Here is a 19,516-nt window from a genome sequence, read left to right on the forward strand (position 1 = left end):
CTTTGAAAATATGTTTTTTAAATATTAATTTAATTATAATATAATTATTAATAATATTAAATTGGTAGAATTATAAAATGTGATAAAAATATTAATTTAATAATATTTTATTATTATATAGAAAATGAATGACTAATCTAATGTGATGATTGAATTTAAATGGAACAGGTAAATATAAAGAAGTGTTGATATTAGCTAAATTTGAAGATGAATTTAATCAAGTCAATGATAATGCTCTTAGTGAGGTGATCTATTTCCATCTCATCCTAGCCGATGTCCAGGTTAGCAACTTGCTTCATGGGTTTGGGTGTGTTAGTTGTAATTAATAGTTCACGATGCCTCCGTAACTATGGCTATACTTAGTAGAATTGAAAGGTAAAGTGCTAAAAAAACCTTTGGAAGTAGAATATGAAAACAGAACCATTTTGGTCAACAATCAAATGAAATAAGATATTAAGCAAGAGAGTCCAAAGGCACCACAATAAGCATAAGATCATTTATATATATAGGACTGTTCAACCGATCCGACCCGACCCGTAACACTATTGTTCCAACCCGAACTGGTAATTTCACTACCAAATCTACCATTTCTGAACCGTTACCCGATATCAATTAACCGACCTGTTTTCATTTCGGGTTTCCGCTTTGTTCCCTATCAGAAAGATCTAAAAAAAAAAAAAAAGAGTATAAATTTATAAAAGTGACGATCGGCAAAAAAGATCTATTATGAGCAATTTTTTTTTTTAAAAAAACCTCTCTCTCTCTCTCTCTCTCTCTCTCTCTCTCTCTCTAAATCTGCCATTTTCGATCCCTTTCAGTTCCAAGAAAATCCTCTCAACTCCAAGAAAACTTCTAATTAAAGTTTAAACCCAAAAGAGTCAAAAAATGCTTAAATCCTCTCTCATTTCTAGTGCTGTCAGCATGGTTGATTTTGGGCGTGGGTGTGAGTCTGTAGCAGTAGTGCAGGGAGTCTTTTTTGAGCACCCATTGGGTCCCCCATGAGAACATAGCCTGGAATAAAAGGACCAACTTTATCATCCATAAATAAATTGAAGCTCCAATCGAAAAGTCTGGAACGGATGGGTTTGATGAAGGGCTTTTGGGACTTTGATAGTAGGGGAAGAGGAGAAAATGCCTAAGATAGAAGCCATACTTGGTTCGGAATGAGCGATGATCACGATGCTAAGAGGTTTATGTTACAAATCTTCCATGTCTCCGTTTGTGCAAATTTTTATTTTCTTTTCCTCAACTCGTAACTGAAAAATTGTTAAAGAAGAAGTCGTTTTCTCTTGGGTATTGGATCAGTTCTTTGATTTTTTTTTTTTTTTTATATGGAAAGAAAAATTTAGAATCTTTGACTCTGATTAGTAAATTTCATGAGCGATATTAGATTCCTTGGGACATCTAAGTATTTTTTCGGAGGAGTCGATCACCGTCGATGCGAAGCTCGGTCAAATTCTATAAGCATTTCAGTTTCAATTTCAATGGCAGTAGAACCATCATCAAATTCGGTTAAAAAGGAGTATCGGGTATTACCTGATTAAACATAAACGGGTTTTGGTTATGACCGATACCAATTTTCATCTCAACGAGTCGGCTCTTTTCAAGCCGAGTCGGGTCGAAAAATCGGCCGAGTAAGGTTGACGGCTTTTTTGTTCAGCCCTATATATATATAGAAGTTTGCCCTATAAAAAGGACCTAACAATCTCACCCTTCTTACACATTACTTATCAAACTGAAGAGGACCTTACAATGAAGGTCAAATCCTTACAGACTAAATGTACGATCTTCTCCAGACTTTCCCACATTTTTCTCACTAACCAAAAGTCTAAAATCTTTAAACTCAAGTCCCGCTCAATGCTTTGGTGCTAAGAGATGATGACAATTATTCCTTCTGCGATAAGAGAGAGGCAGAAAGAACGAGGAAGATTGGTGGGCAGGAGGGAGGGGAGGGGGGAAGTGGGGAACTGAGCATATCGTTTTCTCTTTTTTTCTTTTTCTTTTTTTACGAAGGAAAAGATATTTACAAGACTTGCACAAATGCTGAACAATTCTTTTAAAAAAAGTAAATAAACATGAGTCACATATGAAAAAAAATCTAATTTTAATAGTGAATCTCATTCTTTTTCAAAATAATTGTATAACGCTTACTCACTCCATGAATGTATATAATATTGCTCTTTTTTTAATCTCTCTCGTATCTAACGTGTGACCCAGTCATGTTAGATATTAGTGCGCAATGATTGAAATAAGATAAATGATTTATATAAGTCTCAAATAGACGAGTCACGCACAAGCCTTTATAAAAAAGTGAATCACATCTTAAAAATATATATAAAAAAACTATTTTTTATTAGTGAGACCTACTTTTTTTACAAATGAGTTGTTATTTATTTGATACCTATACCTAAAATTACTCTTGTAATAATCGATTGTAACTATTAGAATTGTTAAAAAAATCTATTATTAAAAAATAAAAAATTATATTTACAGTCGTAGAGTACGCAAGTGCCACTCAATTTCTTTGTAAAAAATAAATAAATATGGGATTCACTCAAAAAAAATTAATTTTTTGATAGTAGATCATTTTTTTAAAAAAATAATTACGCAGCGCTTACGCACTCTACAATTGTACGTAACCTTACTCTTAAAAATTAATCTTTTTATATAAATTTTATATTTATTAACTTTTTAAAAAAAATGCACGATACTTCTACATTATAAATATCATTTTTCTTTCCTATTCGTCTCTGCACAACAGCCCAAACTGCCGACACCGTGAAGCCCTACCGCACCACTTCGTTTGTAATATCCGGCCCGTTAGAAGCCCAAGACCCACTTAAGGCCCAGCCCATATAACCCCATAAACCCTCACCCCCTTCCCTACCCTCCCGGGACTCCTTTTTCTCCTCTCTGCAAACAAACCAGCAGCCCCACGCCTCTCTTTTCCGCGATTTCTGTTTCCGTTGTATGCAACACGCCGCCGCCGTCGTTGTTCCTCGCCGGTCGTTTTGTTTTCTCGCTCCTCCCGTGTCTCGCTTTGCCTCGGTCTCTCTCTCATCTCCCTGTTTCGTATTACAGTCTTCGTGGCTGCCGACCTCCGTCACTTGCTTCCGTCGCCGCTTGTCACGACGCCACCGTGCACCGCGCTTCGTCTACGCCGCACCCCATCTCGGTTTCCGTTACTTCACTTTCCCTCACTCCGATTGATTAGTTGGTGCCTTTTCCTCTTTGCTTTACAGCTGTGGACTACCGTTTTAGTTTGGGCCTCGAATTAAAAGGGACCACCCTTGCTACACGTGCTGTTGAGAGTTAGGGTTCTCTGCAACTTCTACAACAATGGAAGGCATGGACGAAATTGAGGATCCCACGTTTTTCCTTGAAGAAACCAATGACGACTTGTGCCTTTCGATCCTCTCTAGCTTCAGCAACTCCACCAAAGAGGACCATCAGCACCTCTGCTCAGTCATAGGCGCCATGTCGCAAGAGCTCAAGGACCAGAACCTTCCTTCCAGCCCAGTAGCGTACTTCGGGGCTGCGTGCTCCTCCCTTGACCGCCTCGCCTTCGAGCTTGATCCACCTGCTTACGTTGTCAACACCCTCCTCACAATCCTCCACCTGGTTCTTCCCCGAATACCCCCTGCCATTCGTAAAAAGAAGGCTGATTTCTTGTCCGAACTATTGGTGCGGGTTCTTCGGTCTCCGTTGTTGTCTGTCGGAGCCGTGATATCTGGATTGAAATGCACTTCTCATTTGTTAAACAACCGAGATGCTATCAACTGGTCTGACATTTGTCACTTGTATGGCGTTCTTTTGGGTTTCCTCACGGATTCCCGTCCCAAGGTAAGGCATAGTCGTAATGAACCACTTCGTATTAGGATATATTCAATATTGATATTGACAGCATCAACCACTCAGTCTGGTGGAAACTTAATCAAGATGTTCATGTGCAATTCGGTGAGTTTCAAATGTTGGCTTTTGAAGGACATAGAAGCTATATTAATTAAAAAGCAGCAATTCGTGGTGTATCATATAATGTAATTGCTTATATGGCGCCATTATATTCACCAAATAATAAGAAGCAGTTCGAATTGCTTTTGATGATGTGTCAAATTTAATTTAAGGTATAGCCTTTAGGATTACTCAGTGTTTTAAAACAAAATATCTAGAAAGACGAGAGCTTCAAACTCCGTTTTAGTTTTATCTATTATGTAAGCTATGTGGTTTAACCCATGAAGCTGTGTGTAAATTTTGATTCTAAACCAAAAAAATATATAAAAAAAAAAAATTGATTCTGAACAACAGGTGAGAAGGCAATCACACGTGTGTCTTCGAGATTCCTTATCAAGATTTCAAGAAACATCAGTGCTAGCACCTGCATGTGAAGGGATTACAAAAATATTTGAAAAATCTCTTCTTATGGCTGGTGGATCAAATGTGAATGCCACTGAAGGACCCAAGGGAGCTCAAGAGATCCTTTATATTTTGGATGCTTTGAAGGAGTGCCTTCCTCTTATGTCAATTAAGTACACAACAAGCATCCTCAAATACTACAAAAGTTTACTGGAGCTGCACCAACCCCTCGTTACAAGGCGGATAACAGATAGTTTGTATTTACTTTGTCTTGTCCCGGCTTTAGCTGTTTCTCCTGAGGCATTGCTTGATTTGTTAGACTCAATATCTCTATCCGTCTCCACAAATGAGACATCTGCTGATTCGATGACATTTGCTGCACGCTTGCTTGATGTTGGAATGTGTAAAATGTATTCCCTCAATAGGCAACTATGTGTAACGAAGCTGCCCGTTGTATTCAACACACTCAAAGGTATGTTTTCCTTTTTACATTTAATTCTGTACACACTTCTTAGATTACATTTAATAATTATATCTGTTGAATTAAGATCTGAACGGAAGTGAAAGTGTTAATATTTCATCTTTGGCATTGGCAGATATTTTGGCATCTGAACATGAGGAGGCTGTATATGCAGCCACGAATGCATTGAAGAATGTGACGGGTGCTTGCATTGATGAAAGCTTGATCAAACAGGGTGTGGACCAGATTTTGACGAATGCAAACAATGATGCTAGGCGGTCTGGCCCTACCATCATTGAAAAAGTGTGTGCAACTATTGAAAGCTTGCTTGGTTATCACTATGCTGCTGTCTGGGACATGTCATTTCAAGTTGTCTCTATGATGTTTGACAAATTAGGTATTTCCATTGTTATATAACTTCTTTTGTTGTAGTATAAAATCTGCTATTTGATATCCAGTTGTATTTAACTATCACGTTGCATGTATAGAAAGATCAATCAATCTGATGCTGTATTGGGATGTACCCCTCATTCTTTCATTAGATTGTTTGAGAAACTTTGTAGTGCTGCATTGATCTGCTAGTATGGTCTGTTATTTTCATATATATGATTCTATATTTACAATATTACCATAATTTTGATCATACAGGGAATCATTCTTCTTATTTTTTGAAGGAGGTCCTTAGCAACTTGGCTGATATGCAGGAGTTGCCTGATGAAGATTTTCCTTTCAGAAAACAGGTACTTATTTTTCTAATCATAAATATGAATGTATGATTCATTCTAATGATATCATTTTATCAAAATATTTGACATGAAGACTTGATAGAAGTTTTTATAGTATGATGAACAATCCATTCCTTTCTGAAGTTGTGGATTTCCTCCCTCATTTGGTTTATCTTTGCTTGATCTCTATACTCTTTGGGGAGGACTATGAGAATGCCCTATATCTCCACATCCTTGTGTTGTCAGATCTGCAAGTCTTAGGTTAACTGCATCATTCAGAATCATTTTTCCAAGATTGCATTAATTAAAATGGTAATTAAGCAAATGAAAGCTGTTGCTTGTTTTTCAATCATTGGACAGTCAAAAACAGGGGTGGTTCAGACAGTCAGACCTGAACACTATTGGATGAAGGGTGGGCTTTCTGTTGCGTCATCTTAACGTTAATTGCAGCAGCGCTTGGGGGACCTTTTCTAATTGTTTAACAAGTAAAATATCAAGGAGAAGATCTCATATTGTGGAAGGCACAACAGGAATACTCTCTACTTTATTGGCTGTATACTTGGGCAGGGGAGAATAGGACATTCTGGAATTTCTTTTGGACTGGCAACCAAGGTTTTGAATTCCGTTCCATTCTGGCCAGAATGGCTGGAATTTGCTGTTCCGGTGTAGTGTCCGGTACACTCTACCACCCAGTTCCGTTTCGATTCAAATTCCGGTCATTCCGGTCCCGTTTTCGGCTATTTCGGTTAAATTCCGACCATTTCAGCCGGAATTGAACGTTTCGGTCCCCATTCTGTTTCAGACTGTTTTTTGTAATTTTTTTATACTTAGATGGCATTTTTGTAAATTTTAAATCTAAATGGTATTTAATTAATTCTAAAATATAAATATATTTATATAGTTTTAATTTTTTTATAATTTTAAATATGTCCCCTCATTCTTTTTTTTTTTAAATATCATTATTTTTAATAATTTATCTGTTCTTTTATTTTTTTTCTTTATTTTTGTGTCTTAACTCAAGTTTGTGATTTTTTTCAACATATATTCATTTTATAAATATTCAATTCTTCTATAGATATACACATATACATGATACACACTTACATATATATGTATTTATTTTATTAGTTATAAGTTTATATATACATATAAATAGATTTATATATAATATATAATTAATCCTGAAACGGTACACCGAAACATACCGGTACCAAAATATATCGTTCCATTGCCTTAACCGAAATGGTCACCGAAATGGTTTTCAAAACTTTGCTGGCAACACAAAGGTAGTGGGGCTGCAATTTTAGGAGAGTTTTGGGGGCTGAAAAGGGGCAGTACTAAGTGGGAATTGTGGCTGGGGTGAAATAATAAGGTTTAGTGTTCTTTTGTTAGAAAAATTTAGGATTTTCTTGGGCTACATTAAGGCTGACAAAAGTAGGGTTTTTTTAACTCCTCTAAAGACTGGGTTTCTTTAGAAAAATATATTGGATAAGCTCTTGGAGCCTGACAATAAGTTTTAGAAAAGAATTCCTATAATTTAGGATTTATCCCTAAAACAGGGCTGGCAGCAAATTGCATTCGTAGGAATTGATTTTCCCTATGATAAACTTTTAAACTACTTCTAACTCTTCTAGGAATAATTTGGCAGCATAATTTTTTTTTTCGATAAGTAATAAGATATTTTATTGATGTAAAGATAGGCATAGCTCAGGTACACTGGAAGATTACATGTGAATACACCTATTTAGGAATTAGAGACTGATACAAGGAAATCATGTAAGCTAAGAGTCTGAGACCATTCAACTCTAGAGTGATGGCCCACATAAATAAAGTCTTCCAAAAAAAAAAAAACCTCCTAAACTCTTCCAAGGAGCGTTTATGATCCTCAAAACTCTATCATTTCTTTCACTCCAAATACACCAAAGAATACAAAGAGGAGCCATCTTCCACACGGCTGCAAGCTGTGGTGTCCTAGTGATTCCTCTCTAGATAGCTAGTAGTTCCACCACCCTTCCCGGCATGACTCATGCTATACCCATACTGCTGGAGAAATAATTCTAGATTTTCCGGGCAAACTCACAATGTAAAAGTAGATAGTCTACCGATTCACCACTATTTCTGCACATACAGCACCATTCTATGATTATAAGGCCTCGTCTTCTTAGTTTGTCCATGGTGGTAGGTGCTTTACTCCTTAATGCTGCTGTCCAGACAAAGAAAGCAACCTTGGTAGGTGCTTTACTCCTCCAAATGTTCTTCTAAGGAAAATTATTGTGTCTTTGTTGCATAGTAATTGTCTCATAAAAAGAGCACACAGAAAAATTTCCTTTCCTAGAAGCTCTCCGTACCATCTTATCTTCATTTGTGGCATCAATAGTAGCGTTATACAGCAGGCTGATAAAATCCACCAGCCCAGTCACTTCCCAGTCATGTGCATCCTGCGTAAGACTAATGTTCCACTCTTGTGAATCATTAGTTATTACCCGCAGATCAGCCACCATAGCTTCTTTATCCCGAGCAGTTTTGAAAATCGTAGGATAAGCATCCTTCAAGACCTTGTCGTCCCCCCCCCCCCCCAAAAAAAAAAACACACACCATGCCAAAAGCTGATCCTACTGCCATCTCCCACACACAGTCGAGTATTACTAGCACAAAAGAACACCAACCTTTCCTTATATCCTTCCATAACCCCACCCCATATGCGCCCCCACCTTCCCTAGAACACCGACCCTCCCTGCACTTCCATACTTCATGTCAATCACCCTTTTTCCATAAAGCTCCCCTCTCATTATTATAACACCAGAACCATTTTCCTAATAATGCCTTGTTAAAGGCCCTCACATTACGGACCCCCAAGCTTCCATCTCTCAAAGGAGTACACACCTTATTCCACCCCACTAGGTGAAATTTAAACTCTTCACCTACACCATTACACAAGAAATCACATTGAAGTTTATCTATTCTAGTTGCAATGCTGGCAGGAAGAGGAAATAAAGACAAGTAATATGTAGGAAGTTTGGATAAAGTGCTCTTAATAAGTGTGATCCGCCTCCCTTTAGTTAAATACAACCTTTTCCACCCGGCCAATCTACTCGCTAATTTCTCCACCACCTCTTCCCAAATTGTCTTAGCTTTGAAAGGAGCCCTCAATGGAAGACTAAGATACTTCAATGGCAACGAAGAGACCACACATCCCAATATATTAGCCAACCCCCTAATGTTTCTCATCTCACTAACCGCAACCATTTCTGTCTTAGCAAGGTTAATCTTCAAACCTTCAAAACAAAGTAAGATGGCCTTCAAAGATTGTATATGTCCTACATTTACCTCACAAAACAGCAATGTGTCATCTGCAAACAAGAGATGTGAAATGATGGTAGAACCATGATGAGTATTTTCTGCTGAAAAATGGGAAAAAAATCCACCCTCAACTATAGCCAACACCATTCTGCTTAGAGCCTCCATAACTATGACAAATAATAGAGGTGATAAGGGATCACCTTGTTGTAATCCCAACGAGCTATTAAAGATACCCACCGGATTCCCATTTACCAAAACTGACAAATGAGCCGTTGACACACAATGTCTCATCCACTTCCTCCATCTTTCCCCAAAACCACATCTACTCAACATGTAGAACAAGAAGTCCCAATTAACATGATCATAGGCCTTCTCCATATCTAATTTGCATAAAAATACTTGGCACTCCCGACTTGATCTTGCTGTCCAAGCACTCATTCGCTATAAGAACCGAGTCCAGAATTTGTCTCCCTCGCACAAAAATGGCAGCATAATTTTCAGAAGAGGATTCCTAAATTTTAGGCTTTGTCACTAGTAAGTTGACATATATTAGGTGGAAATTGAATTTATATCATACATCTTTTTGCAAAGATATTGTGGAATGTACCCAGTTTATCTAGTAGTTTTGAACTTTGCACCATCGACTAACATTTTGATTCTCCAATTTGCAGCTGCATGAATGCCTTGGAACAGCTCTTGGTGCATTAGGACCTGAAATGTTCTTGGACCTCGTACCTCTTAATTTGGAAGCTGAAGATCTGTCTGAGGCAAATGTTTGGCTCTTTCCAATTCTGAAGCAGTATACTGTCGGTGCCCGTCTAAGCTTTTTTACGGAGTCAGTTTGGGGTATGATTGGACTGATGAAACAGAAATCTCAAAAGGTGTGAAGCCTTTTGGACCAATTAGATCAGTCTTGTTCTCTCTTCCATTGAAATTTACTAAGTATTCTCACTTTTGGCAGCTTGAACTTCAAGGACGGGTTTTTTCATCTAGGAGTGCTAATGCACTCGTGTACTCTTTGTGGTCCTTACTGCCTTCATTTTGCAACTATCCTTTGGATACTGCTGACAGTTTCAAACATCTAAAGAAAGCTTTATGGGATGCACTTAATGAAGAACCTGATACGCATGGAATAATATGCACCAGTTTGCAGATACTTATTCAGCAGAATAAGAAAATTTCAGAGGAAAAAAGTGAGATGCCTAATATTGAAGAAGGTATGGCCAGACAACGAGCACTGGCCCATTATACCCCACAGATTGCAGCAGATAATTTACATGCACTTAAGTCATCTGCACGTGAGGCCTTAACCATTTTGTCAAATGTTCTCATGCAATCTACAAAAGATAATGGTGGTTCTTTGCAGGTACTCAAACCATTGTCTATTTTTTTGGAGTCTAAGCCAAGATGTGGCTTGGACCTTTTCTTGGGTCTTTATTGGAGGTCCAACTAAAGTTTATATATCAGCTTTCTGGTGTTAAAAATGGAAAAAAAAAAAAAGGGTTTATTTATCTGCTTTCTTTCCAATCCCAGAAAATGGGAGGCAGTCTTCTTGAAGATCACTAGTTGGATTGTGACACACATCATGCCGACTGAAACCTTTATTTAAGTAGCATTCTTCACTTGAGAAAAGTCAATGGCAATGTTGTAGCTTGTAGTATTTTATAGTTTAAGCATTGTATAATAATGTCTTTTGTTCTATGCAGTCCACAATTGGTGAATTTGCTTCCATATCAGATAAGGAAGTAGTGTCAAGATTCTTTTTGAATACAGTGCAGAAGCTTTTGAAGGTCACTCAAGAGGCTGGCAAACCAGGAAATTCAAGAACTTCTAATTCTATACCTACGAACCCTCTAACAAACGATAGTTCTCCATCACTTTTGAGGTGTTCTTTTTCCTTCCCTTTTTCTGTTATATTTCTACAAGTTGGTTACCGTCATGACAGCTCTTGGTCTTATGAATCGTTTTTAACGATATTGTTAAGTTGGTTTTAATGCATGATATAGTAACTTTTTGGTTTGTTGCAATATTTGACAGAGGAATTATTATTTCGTCTTAAACTGCAGGGCGCGGTTTTTTGATTTGGCAGTTTCACTTTTGCCTGGTTTGAGTGCTAAAGAGATTGATGTTTTATTTCTTGCAATAAAGCCTGCATTGAAGGTTTGTAAATGGTTCTATATAGTATTGTGATTTACCTTTGCTATCTATGGAGGAAAGTCCTAAAAGGAGAAGCTTGTGTTACCATGTTGACGTTTGAACTGCAGGATGCCGATGGTCTGATACAAAAGAAGGCATACAAAGTTCTTTCAGTTATTCTGAGGGTATGTTTTTGAAATGGCAGAACCTTTTAAGTTGTAAATTTCGCATCAGTCATTATAAAAAACAACAATTCACATCAGTCATTGCATAGTCCTGATAATTTATGGCCATTCTACCTTTAATGTGGCGGTTTAAAGAATGGGAAGAACCATGTTTCATTGATACAAATTCGTTGGTTTACCTCTTTGAAGTCTTAGTGATGGCAGGATTCATCCTAGACATCAGCATTTAGATTTTTTTTTCTGAATTATTCATCATATCTCTCCTATTCATAGAATAGCCATAACAATTAGGACATCCTTTAGCCACATCAAAATTGAAGTTGTCTGACCAGTTTATCTCTTTGCTGTGGATTTGTGTGGCCAGAATTGTGATGGGTTTCTCATATCAAACCTTGAGGAATTGCTTGGGTTAATGATTGATGTGCTGCCTTCATGCCATTTTTCTTCCAAACGTCACAGACTTGATTGCTTGTACTTTCTAACAGTCCACGTTCCCAAGGTAGCTGAAGAGAGGAAATGGCTCTAATTTGTCTTTTGAACTTAAAATCCCCTCCTCAATTTAGCCTATAATTTAATTTGCTTAGGTTTCTGTTCATTGTTTCAAACTTGATTACAGAACTTAATCTTAACAACAATGCTTCTGCTTACAGGATGATTCAAACCAGAGGCAACACATCATTGGCTCCTTCCTAACAGAAATAATACTTGCGCTTAAAGAGGTATTCTGTTATTTGCACTTATTAAAAAAAAGGTATTGTGTTATTTGCTTGAACATTTACTTAACAATTCGCTGATTGATTGATTAATTCTGTTCATTGATTTTATCTTACTTATCCAAAAAAAAAAAAAAAAAAAAAAAAAGATCAGTTTTTAGTATTGTCTTTCTCTGTTGTCTGTCTAGGATATTGGCGATCACTGCTTACGTAAAAACTTTCATTGATTAAAAGAAACATTAATATAATCTTCTGCTATTCAAGATATCTTGATTGATGAACTGGTGGACATGTTGCTTGCATTGTTTGCATTTTATGTATTACTTGTGTCAGTTGAGGATTTGCAGTAGATTAATCGTGGCTCTGGTAATGGCGGTGATGTTTGTTCGTTGGTGTTCAGCCGCATCTACAAAAGCATACATTTGTTTTGGAAAAAAAAAAGAAAAGGAATAATTTGTGTTGGCCGACATACTCTCTGTCACACATAATGACTTCTCAACTTGCTGCTTTTTATATACTGATTTGTCTTCTATCATTATTCTTCTTGCAGGCAAATAAGAAAACAAGAAATAGAGCATATGAAATTCTTGTTCAAATTGGCCATGCTTGTGGAGATGAAGAGAAAGGCGGAAATAGAGAAAACTTGTATCAATTTTTTAGCATGGTACTACTTATCCAAAACAATTAGCATGATATTAATGGATCTGTGTTCAAGGTTTTTGTTACTAAATTGATCAAAGCGTGGACTCTATTTGATGGAAGTTTTAGATACATTTTAGGAACGCAAACATTTTTCATATGGACCCTTCTTGCTTTTGAATGCTTTTGACTAAACTGTCATTTTTTATTAATTTTAAATCCTGAATGTTTAAATTTTTATAAATGACCGTGTGCTTCTCTTGTAATATGTATAGTTATTCATGATTTCAGGTGGCTGGAGGACTGGCCAGCGAGACACCTCACATGGTCAGTGCTGCAGTCAAAGGCTTAGCTCGCTTGGCTTATGAGTTTTCTGATCTAGTTTCTACTGCTTGCGGTTTACTTCCATCCACTTTTCTCCTCCTTCGGAGAAAGAATAAAGAAATAATCAAGGTTCCCACCCCAGGCACCCAGTTTGAGTTGTTTACTTAAATATATTCTAGTTGTTGGTTCTTGCAAACTACTAAACGCGTCATTTCTCTCTCCCTTTCTGTCTGACCTTATCTTAACACTTTCTTTACCTCTTAAGTGCAGGCTAATTTAGGTTTGTTGAAGGTGTTGGTGACAAAATCACAACCTGAAGGTCTGCAAATGCACTTGGGGAGCATGGTGGAAGGATTGTTCAAGTGGCAAGATAACACCAAAAACCACTTCAAGGCTAAGGTTGGTTAATCAGCATTTTTCTCTCTTGGAACTGCTGTGGTAAGCGGTTGAGTTTATATAATGATTGTTCCAAATTGACTTTGGTCAATTTCGAGTCATATCCAGGTTAAGCATCTCCTTGAAATTCTTGTCAAGAAGTGCGGTCTGGAAGCGGTGAAGGCTGTGATGCCTGAGGAACACATGAAACTCCTTACTAATATACGGAAGGTCTGTTAAAAGTCATCATATGGGTGAACAAAAACTTTAGTGGGTGTCATTTTTACTTGGTTCATCCTTGTCAAACACAGATCAATGAACGAAAAGAGAGAAACCTAAGGACTAAATCAGAAGCAAGATCTCAACTGTCAAAAGCAACTACTTCCAGGTATTAATCTCTCGTAATAAAATATCAAGAAAGTTATATACATATATATAGCATATACCTAGGATGTACATGTGTGTTATTATGTAGCAGCCGGCAGGTAGAGATACTGTGCCTGGTATGCACAAAAGAAGTGTTCTGTACAAAAATTTCTGTGGGCTTTTGATGTAAGCAGTGAGTGTCTGGCTCCATGTTAGTACCACATAGTTTCCAAGTACTGACAAGCTGATCACTACTAAACAATGTGAGCTATCGAAGTAGTTGATGGCCATTGTTGCTGTAAGAGTGTCAATAAAATTCGAAGGCACACATAGGAATTAAGCTGTCTGTAGGTAATTATTTCACCTGCACATAGGCATTTTCCTAATTATTTATTTTTATCTTTTCAGGCTAAGCAGATGGAATCACACAAAAATATTTTCTGATTTTGGTGATGATGAAACTGAAGGAAGTGATACTGAGCATATGGAAGCCATGACAATATCTGGTCAACAGCGCAAGGGTTCCTCACAGCTGAAGTCCAAAGCATCTTCATTACGGTCAGTGTTGCACATTTGAGTCTGCTTATTCTGGTTGTCAGTGTTAGATCACCCATTACAGAATCATACCATTTTAGGTGATATTGGACGAAAACATTTTGGGAAGTTTTTTATGAATAGTGAAGAAATGAAGTTGAGATAATGTTTTTATGGGTTTTGGTGAAAAAAGAGCTGGTCAAGGTGGCAACAAAGCCACCTATGGGGGGGCCCTCTCAAATCAGCCACCCACGGGGTTCATGTGGTGGCCATTGTAATCAGAGTTTTTTAATTTATGTTGTTATTTATAATGTTATTCTTAATTGAATAAGTGGAAATATGTTGAGTGAAAACAAAAATTGAGTGAGACATTTTTTAATTTTATATGGTTGAGAAGGAAATTGGGAAAAAAAAGAAACTAAACTGTAGAGTGAAAATAACTGTGTTTTGTTGTTGAACATGCACTTAATCTTGGGCTCTAGGAATTTTCACGTCCTCCGATGAAGGAAGTTGGATCATTCTAGGCTGTGAGAAGAATTGTGTTTGTTGGTGATTCTTTTTAATCTATTCCCTCTCTCTCCCTGCCAAAAAATGCCATCACGATTTCCTGGCCTGCAAGGCAGTATCCTGTCCTAATATTAGTAATTGCTTCATTAAACACTGTCAATGAATTTTATTGATTTTTGCTCCACAAGGAACAAGCCATTACTTGTCATTTTTCTTATTCTCTCCAGCTCCAGGAGTAGAGCAGCTATGAACTTGCCTGAGCACCTATTTGATCAATTCAAAGATGAGCCACTTGACTTGCTTGATAGGCGGAAAACAATCTCAGCTCTTCGATCTTCTAAGCATGTCAAGCGGAAACTAGATTCAGATGAACCAGAACTGGACTCTGAAGGGCGCTTGATCATTCGTGAGGGAGAAAACTCAAAGGAGACATCCTCTGACCCTGATTTGGATGCAAAGAGTGAAGCAGGTAGTCACATGTCATTGAACTCAAGGGAAAACCAGAAGCGTAGGAAAACATCTGTGTCCGGTTGGGCTTACACGGGTAGGGAGTATACCAGCAAGAAGGCAGGTGGGGATGTGAAGAGAAAGAATAAGCTTGAACCATATGCATATTGGCCACTTGATCGCAAAATGATGAGCCGTAGACCTGAGCATCGGGCTGCTGCAAGGAAAGGGATGGCAAGTGTGATGAAGATGACAAAAAAGCTTGAAGGCAAGAGTGCCTCAAGTTTACTTTCCATTAAGGGCCTGAAGTTTAAAAGGAGTCAAAAGAAAAAGGGCAGCAAAAAATAAAACTGGTGAAAATCATCCTCATTGTTTAATTTAATAACTTCACCTTCAGCACGTGCCCTTAAAATGTTGTTTTTTTTTTCTTTTTTTTATTATTATTTTATTTTACTTTTAATTTGGGATAATGCATTTTTGTTCTACATGTGGTGCGTGATCTAAAATGTCAAACAGTTTTGCTTGCACTTGTTTTGCTGTTAATTAGTCAGTGGATGATGGGTTTCTGTGTAGAAAAAGTCTACTTGTAAGTTGCAAGCACACTTGTGCACTAATATGTGCATTAATTTATTGTGATTAGTCAAAAAGTAAATTTTATTTAAAACAGTGTTAATTTAACTTTTAAGTATGAAAAAATTAGTATTGGTATGCAGATTGATACGCGATTTTGCTTGTATATAATAAAATTTTTTTGTTTAATGTTTCTGGTACCAGTTAAACAGTGGGAATATTGAAGTTAACTTAATTGGGCAACACGATCATGGGCCAAGAGGTTTATTGGGCTGAAACACGTGCCTTTATTTGTCTCGGCTTTGCGCTAATAATGAATAAAATCAGGCCCGATAAAAGTGTCTAGGTTTGCGCATTTGCTATGCGTTTGATTTTCCAAACTTGCTTGATTCGGTTGAATCCAAATTAGAAAGTTGACGGTCAGAAAGAGAAAGTATAGAGTCTATAAAAATAAATTTATAAATTGATAATTTTATATAATATGTTACATTTATTATTTAATAAAAATAATTTTATAATATAATATATAATATTAAATTACGTCAGTTCGTGGGTTTTATGTTGTAGAATTTCTTTGGGGCTAAATCATTTCCTTTTGAGAAAACAAGTTGTGTGTGTATTTCTTTGACGAGTGCACGCGCAATGGTAAATTAAAACCAATACATTTTGTAAAAAACTCAAACATTTTAATTTAATCATTATTCAAATATCAAAATTAATACAAATCTTATAAACTTTAAAATAAAACATAAAAATTAATGCAACATTTACAAACTTCAAAACAAAAATAGTATAAAAAAATCATATTCAAACTATTTTTTAATTTTATAATATTATTCAACTTTTTGTCTTTCATTTTCAAAATCCAATAAAACATCTCTACTTAAACCATTACTATTTACAACATCCTAAGAAACTCAAAAGTGTTTAAACATGCCCCAACCAAATTTAAAATAAGAAAACGTATGATTTTTCTCTATATCTTGTAATTTAACCTTACTCTTCTCCTTGACCTTAATTATGAATGAAATATTGTTGTTAGTGCCTAAAATTTGCATAACAGACTGGAATGGATGAAAGAATTATCTTTGGCACTCGATGGTAATTTAGGGCTCGATACGGTGCTTTTCGTGTTCATCCATAAAATAAATAATAAATAAGCAAATAAAAATAAATAAAAAAAATATAGAAATTTACATTATTTAGCATAATGCCTACATCTACGGGTTTTTGGGGGAGGCAAGATTCACCATGATTGGTGATTTTATAATCTTTTATGACTCATATATCTCAAAATACAATGGAAGAATTTAGGAAAGATACTTTGGAATCGCTATGTGTGGTGGAGTTTATACGTATTGAGCTTTTGTGGAGAGATCCTCTAGAGAGAGCTTGTCAGATTTGTGGGTCATTTGCTCCTTATATAGAGGTATATTTCCTTCGAGTGATTGAACCTAACTTGCCTTGTGAATCCCTTCCCTTTTAAAAGTCCGAGTTTCTTTCCTTTTACGAGTCTAAGTCTCTTTCCTTATAGGAGTCTAAGTCAACTTGTCTTATCTCTTATTGGCTTTATCTTTGGGCTAAATTCTTAACTTTATCTCTTCTCTTATTTTTAGCGATAAGTTGGACACGGTTAATTATATCCCAATAGCTGTTTGCAATTCTTAAAGTCGATTTGCTCAACAAAGAGGCCTTGAGAATCATCAAGTCAATATTTGCGCATAACAAATAAACTTCGAAAATTGTTACTTGGTTTTCTTGTTCAGTTCCTAGTTTTCTCTTTGTTTTGTGCTAAGAGGTGAAAAGCTCAACTTGGAGAGATAGACGGGAGACGTATTTGACCACATTAGGTGGGCGTGGAGCTCTACTTTGGTGGGAGTTGTACTCAACCCATTAGGTGAGCGTGGAGCTCTGTTTTGGCGGGAGATGTACTTGACCGTGGCAAGGGCAAGCACAGAGCTCGGTTTTAAGTTTGTTTATTTATGTGGATGTTTGCCTAAGAGATTGTTTATTTTCGATGAAGAATGCATATTTCCATGATTGGTTTTTTGTATGTATTTCCATTATCATTTTGTTAGTGTTGGTAATAGTGGATTTTCTATCCCATGGTGTAAATTGTTGTTGGTGTTCTCGTTTTGTTGTTGGTAGAGTAACTTGCGCTTAAGTGGTCAAAAAGCCTATCAACTCCCTGGTTGACTTGTTCCTAAAGGAAACACACTTGAGGCAGTTGTGGATCTCAGTGACTTATTCTCATATGTAACCCGCGTGAGGCTATTGTGGCGCGAGCGTAAACACTCAACGTTTGCTGGAGAAGGCATTGTGCAAGGGTTGTGTGGCCTCTCCTCAACAGCCTTTTCCATGGGCACCACGAGTCTCTGGACTCATCATTGGTATTTAAGGATCACGTGATCTTTTGACTGCCACACCCTTTTCGTGGGCACCGTGGGTCTTTGGGCTTGTCATTGGTATTTAAGGGTCATTATTTACCACGAGTCTAGGGACTCGACTTTGGTGGAGCTGTTGTTCACTGCGAGTCTAGGGACTCGGAATTGGTGTTTGAGGATTGTTATTCAATGCGAGTTTAGGGACTTGATTTTGGCGCAAGACAAATTTCGCCCATCCTTAGAGGTTTTCACCAAAAGCCAAATGGGTAAGTGCAATACAAATTATAAATTTGAGATTTGTAAACCTGAGTCATTTTGCTACAGCGTGATGAAGGTCCAGGGTGCCCATGATATCAAGCAATCTATTCTAATGAAGAAAGATTAAGACGTCCGAGCGGTGCCTGAGAGAGCTTAGTCAATATTCCATTTTATGCTAGCAATATTCCACGAAGTATATTCTTGGTGGCCACCCGGATTCTTGTGGAACATTGAGGAGTTTAGGTGGAGAAAATCTCTAAAAGCGTAAGTAAAAATAAAATTAAAATAGTGAGTTTGAAAGAGATAAACCAGAGTAATTTAGTTGCTACTTTCAATTGTTCATTGACTGAGGTTGTTTATTGTTGAATAATTTTTTGTGTAATTGAAGTTGTTCATCACTAAGTATTATTTCCTTTTTTTTTTTTTTTTTTGCTTGTGTGAATCGTCACTTCTAATTGATTATAACTAGTGATCAAAGTGTACTACCATCTTTCCCACCACAATCAATTGCCCACCTTGGAGTGGTTGTCCACTGCCAAGGGTCGTATGAGTTTTTCGGGTGAGGTTGGCGAGATGTCATCCCGCCATCTTCCATGGCAAGCTTGGGCAAGGATGCAAGGAAGCTTCATGGCGAACAGTGGCGGGGTGCTTCTGTGGCGAGCATGGTGCAAGTGCGCATGGAGGTTTCCATGTAGATCATAGACAAGGAGCTCTCATGATGTGAAACCTAGGTCACCATTGGCTGGCGAAAGGTCGTACTGATTCATGCTTGTTGCCCACTGGAGGTGCTATGTGCTTGTTGCCCACCACAAGGGTGGCGAGAAGCGGTGGGCGTGGGCAATGAACTTGCACATTATTTGTTGTCATTGCAGAAGCCCACTAGCGGCAAGAACTATAGACTGCAATCTCTATCTCTAGTTTGGTGGTTGGGCGAGAGCTTCAAAGCCAGAGGAGACTTGCAACAGTAGAGGGGTGTTGCCACAAGTAGTGAATGTGGCGAGGAGGTCTATGGTGGGCAGAGATTTGTGTTTCGTGGACCCTCATGACGGTAACAATGAATTATGAGTGACAGTCGACATCGGGCAAGCTTCCCGTGGTGTGCATTGGTGAGAATAGAGAGGGATGATGGCGAGGAATTCTAGTGAGGTCAGGAACCACCATGCTGGTGATAGACGATGCTAGCAAGTTGGGTGGTGGTCGGTGGTTGGACCTTCTTGACGAGCTATGTACAGTTGGTGGA

At 37.4% G+C, this 19,516-nt stretch overlaps 1 protein-coding gene across 2 annotated transcripts; it reads left to right on the forward strand.

Moving 5' to 3' along the window:
• Positions 1-2,888: 2,888 nt before the first annotated feature.
• LOC122304246 (RRP12-like protein) lies at positions 2,889-15,642 on the forward strand. Of its 2 annotated transcripts, none has more exons than XM_043116397.1 (18): positions 2,889-3,843; positions 4,306-4,825; positions 4,950-5,210; positions 5,462-5,553; positions 9,510-9,719; positions 9,800-10,204; positions 10,545-10,723; positions 10,905-10,998; positions 11,103-11,159; positions 11,524-11,658; positions 11,810-11,878; positions 12,423-12,536; positions 12,803-12,964; positions 13,106-13,234; positions 13,340-13,441; positions 13,522-13,598; positions 13,985-14,134; positions 14,593-14,695. In XM_043116397.1, the coding sequence occupies exons 1-18, from the start codon at positions 3,340-3,342 to the stop codon at positions 14,612-14,614; spliced, it is 3,282 nt and encodes a 1,093-aa protein (XP_042972331.1). In that variant the 5' UTR covers positions 2,889-3,339; the 3' UTR covers positions 14,615-14,695. The 2 variants fall into 2 exon arrangements, with proteins under 2 accessions (XP_042972331.1, XP_042972330.1); XM_043116396.1 differs by lacking the exon at positions 14,593-14,695 and adding an exon at positions 14,845-15,642 and having other exon boundaries at positions 2,890-3,843.
• The last annotated feature ends 3,874 nt before the right edge of the window (positions 15,643-19,516 follow it).

The sequence above is a fragment of the Carya illinoinensis genome, chromosome 3 (assembly GCF_018687715.1).
Source record: "Carya illinoinensis cultivar Pawnee chromosome 3, C.illinoinensisPawnee_v1, whole genome shotgun sequence".
NCBI lineage: Eukaryota > Viridiplantae > Streptophyta > Magnoliopsida > Fagales > Juglandaceae > Carya > Carya illinoinensis.